Below are 3,974 nucleotides of genomic sequence, written 5' to 3'. Positions count from 1 at the left end.
TCCAATGCAAGTAAGCAGCCTGTGGCCAAGGCTTGATCACCCCAGGAATTGTGAAGCGACTCAGGCTGGCTCTGCTGGGTTCCCTCAGCCTCTGAGGCCCAGCCCAATGTGTTGAGAAGGGCAGCACTTCTCAGGGGAAGCTGGGCAAGTTGCTGCTCTGGCAGGTCTCCAGGTCTCCCCCTGCCTTCTGCAGGTGCCCGCCATGGTGAGATATATCCACAGGTGGCTCATGGCCAATGAGTCTGCTGGGCACAGGCTGGACAGGAGCCTGCTGGAGTTGACCAAGACATACCCCTACGATGTGCTGATGACTCTCCTGCGCTGGGCCCCGTCGGGTGACAGGTACCTTGGGCAGCCCCACCTGCCTTGAGGCCTTAGGGTTCATCCCCCGTTACCCTGCAGAGCCTGTCCCTGCTGAGTGCCACACAGGCACACAGCTGCAGGCCCCTGCAGCTCCTCCATTTGCCGTGCTGCCATGCCAGCCCCTGAGCGTGCTGCCACGCTCCCTCCCTCGCGGGGCTGCACCCCCGTGGGCTGGCTGGGCGCCGCCGGCCAGGGCCAGTGGGCAGAGGCAGGGCTGAGGGCCGACACGGGCCTCTGCAGCAGCCCAGGCCATGGTTCTGTGGCCCGGACCCCCTGACACAGAGCCCTGACCCCACAGAGCTGCTGCGGCCATGTGGGGGCTGATCCTGACCTCCACTGGCACCGCGGAGCCGGCGCTGCTCATCCTCCTCAGTCTGCTGAGGGCCTGGCCAGTGGACAATGCCTACACCTCCGATGGGGACAAAACAGGAGTCTTTGCTCTGGCTGTGAGTTCCTGCAAGTGACCTCTGCTTGCCCCTAGGCCACCTCTCGAGCAGCCAGCTCTCTGTCCTCCCCACAGCTGCATCTCCCTGCCTCAGGCACTGCACTGAACCTGGGGCACCAGGCCGGCTGCTCCCACGGTGTCTCCCCCGGCCTCTCCCTCGCATGCTCAGGCCCTGCCACATGGATGTCTTGGCACCTACTCTTGTCTCTGGATGCTTTATTTTTTCCAGGCAACCGTGACACTGTGGAACGTCTTCAACTTGACCTGGTGCCCACCTATAGTGTTGGAGTATTTCCCCCACCTCTTGCTGCATCTGCTCTTCCAAGCTTACATCAGCACGCTGTATACACCAGAGGAGGTTGATACCTTCTGGAAGGGATGCCAGAAGCAACTCGGCCTTGCCACCAACCCCCAAAGGTGCTCCATCCCAGTCCTGCCAGTCTCCCCATGCCTCCCATGCCCCCAAGCGGGAGCCAGGGCTGCCAGCGTGACCTGGGCTTTGCTGTGCACACAGGTTTGCAGTGCAGACCCTGAAGGTCCTGCTCTACCAAGTCCAGTGTGAGCCTGTGGTGTTGGCCATGGAACGCAAGAACGGCTGGGACACGCTGCTGTGTGCTGACACCCACCACTATGCCATGCGTCTGCTGGCCAGGTGAGACCCCCTTCTCCAGACTGCTGCTGCTGCCATTTGTGCCCAGGGTGCCCCACACAGTTCCCATGCGCATGGGTGAGAGGGCATTGTCACAAAGAGAATGAAGAGCAGACTGGAAAAGGCTAGGAGAGGAGGGTACCCGGGAACGGCCACCTCCCAAAGTGCCCACGGGCTGCTCGGGAACAGACCAGGCCTCGGGCAGTCAGCCCTGGCACAGCTTTGCCCACTCGGCTCAGGGGCAATGGTGTCTTTTCCCCCCACCAGGGAGATAAGCCAGGGCTGCGTCATCTGGTGTCCCAGCATCGTATCCTGCCTCTTGGAGCTACTGAGGCAAGGCATTTCAGACTGGGAACTGCCCGCCATGGCCTTCCTTGTGGAGGTGAGCCCCATGGCCAGCGCTGCCCCACTGAGCTGACTCCCACCTCTCTGCCCTCTCACAGCCGCAGCCGTCTGGCACTGTGCCGTGCCCTGTGCTGCTGCCTTGGCCCAGCCCTGGGCAGCTCTGAGCTCCTGCCAGCTGAGCACCCCGGGCACTGCTTTGTGCCTTCCAGGTCCTGGAGTTCCTGTACTTCAGTCACTGGGGTGACAGCATCCTGGAGATCATGGCCAGGCACCTACAGAGCGAGTCCAGGGAGATGCGTCGCCTGGCGCTCAGAGGCCTGGTGGTGCTCAGCAGGGACCCCTCGATGGTGAGAAGGAGGCAGTGGCTGAAGCTGTGCTGGCAGCATGGGGCTGGGGAAAGCAACCCCTTGGCTTAGCTGGGCTTTGGGAGCTGTGGCAGCTGCTCCCAGCTCTCCTGCGTTGCTGCCCAGCTGCCCAAGTGCTGCAGGACAGGCCTGCAGCCCCTGGGCTCCATGGCTGCAGCAGCAGCAGCAGGGTGGGGTTGCCAGCCCTGTGTTCCATGCAGTACAAAAGAATGCAGAGCCTGACTGAAAGCCTTGTGGACCTGCTGCGGGACGCAGATGAAGGCATCGTTCAGATGACCAGCGTCGTGCTGAGCGCTCTGCTGCTGCACAGAGACCTGGCCATACCCAGCCCCACCGCCCTGCGGCTGGCTGCCGCGCTCTGGCCGCTCTTGGACAGCGTAAGGCTCTGTGTCCCCAGCCATGGCCACTGGGTGCTGCCCCTAAGTGTGGTGTCCCATGGATTTCTGGGCCCGTGCACAGAGGGGCCTGGAGCAGCTGATGTGGAGGGCTTTTGCTTCCCTTCCAACAGGACAACCGCCATGTGCAGCTGCTCTGCATTCGCCTCTTCCAAGAGATGATGAGGTTGGTAGAGGCAAAGGGGAAAAAATGTCTCAAGATGCTTGTGAGCAAGAGCCTGCTCCCGCTCTTCTTCCACTGCCACAATGAGAACACGCGCGTGGCGGAGGTGAGGACTCCTGGGCGCTGGTGTCCCCACGCTCAGCTGTCTCCCTGCACCCTGGCACCTCATAGGCCCCAGCCTCCTCCTGGCCTTGGCACAGGGAGGCAGCTCCTGTGCCCTGGGCTGCTGTGCATCTCTGACTCTCTGCAGGCCTCTCGGGAAACGCTGCTTGCTGCACTCAGCTTCCTCAAGAGGAGGAATCTGGAACACCTGGTGATGACAGATCAGATGTGGAGGTTTGGCGAGTGCTTGGTAAGAACAGCCTGCAAGCACCAGCCCCAGCCCCAGCCCCAGCCTGGAGAAGTCCTTGCCCATGGTGCCCAGTCTGTTGGGCTGGAAGCTGTGGCCCCTGCCCAGTGCTGCACCCAGGGGCACCGGCCTGTGCCCCACACGCTGCTCCCTTCCCTGGGCTGTGCCCCATGCGGGCTCTTCTCCAGGCTCCTGTGGCCCCAAGGCAGGAGCTGGTGGAGCCCCGGCACCTTGCCGGGCCCTCTGCCCCCCTCGGGGCTGTGCGGGCAGGGGATCTCGGGGCCAAGGGGGAGAGCCCGCCCCGACCCTTCCCTCCCGCCGCTCTCCGCAGCTGGCAGAGGACAGGGGCCAAGCAGCCGAGCACCTGCGGCAGGCCCTGCCCTTCCTGCAGAGCCCACAGGAGCCCCTGCGAGAGGCGGCCATCAGGTTCATGGGTGAGCACAAGGCCGACTCCCTCTCCACCTCGCTGCAGCTCGGCCCCAGCCCCGGCAGCTGCTGCCATCCGGGCCGGGCCGTGCAGCCCCGCCTGCCCTCGGGGCTGCTGCCGCCCTGTGCCAGCCGTGCCCTTGGGCAGCAGGGTGCACCCAGGGCCCGGCTGAGCCCTGCAGGGGAAGGAGGTGCTGCGGCCGCAGGGCTGCCAGCGCCGCTGTGGGGCAGCTGTGCCGCTGGGCAGAGCCGTGACGGGCTCTGTGTTCCCAGGGCTGGCCGGGCGGGTCCTGAAGGAGAAGCAGCGAGAGTTCCAGCTGATGTGCAGGGGTGAGTGAGGCCAGCGCGCTGGCAGCGGGGCTGGTGATGGCAGCTGCGTGCCCTGCCCCGGCTGCGGAGGGCTCTGCTCCCTGCGTGCACCAGGGGCGGCGTGGGCAGAGCACAGAGACCTTTCAGAGGCCTGTGCCAAGGAGA

The 3,974-nt window shown here is 64.5% G+C and overlaps 1 protein-coding gene across 1 annotated transcript; it reads left to right on the top strand.

The window, feature by feature from the left end:
* Positions 1–202: 202 nt before the first annotated feature.
* Positions 203–3,673, top strand: LOC306815852 (maestro heat-like repeat-containing protein family member 7; the record flags this gene model as incomplete). The annotated part of the gene is made up of 11 exons (XM_079332383.1): positions 203–342; positions 662–809; positions 1,038–1,225; positions 1,323–1,460; positions 1,725–1,839; positions 2,012–2,149; positions 2,368–2,544; positions 2,676–2,831; positions 2,976–3,077; positions 3,406–3,508; positions 3,633–3,673. 11 exons carry the CDS (start codon positions 203–205, stop codon positions 3,671–3,673), a joined length of 1,446 nt encoding a protein of 481 aa, XP_079188509.1.
* Positions 3,674–3,974: the final 301 nt, after the last annotated feature.

This window comes from Erithacus rubecula (assembly GCF_903797595.1).
Source record: "Erithacus rubecula genome assembly, contig: scaffold_253_arrow_ctg1, whole genome shotgun sequence".
Classification (NCBI taxonomy): domain Eukaryota; kingdom Metazoa; phylum Chordata; class Aves; order Passeriformes; family Muscicapidae; genus Erithacus; species Erithacus rubecula.
The sequence above is the reverse complement of the archived record's forward strand: the minus strand, read 5'-3'. Positions and strand labels throughout refer to the sequence as shown.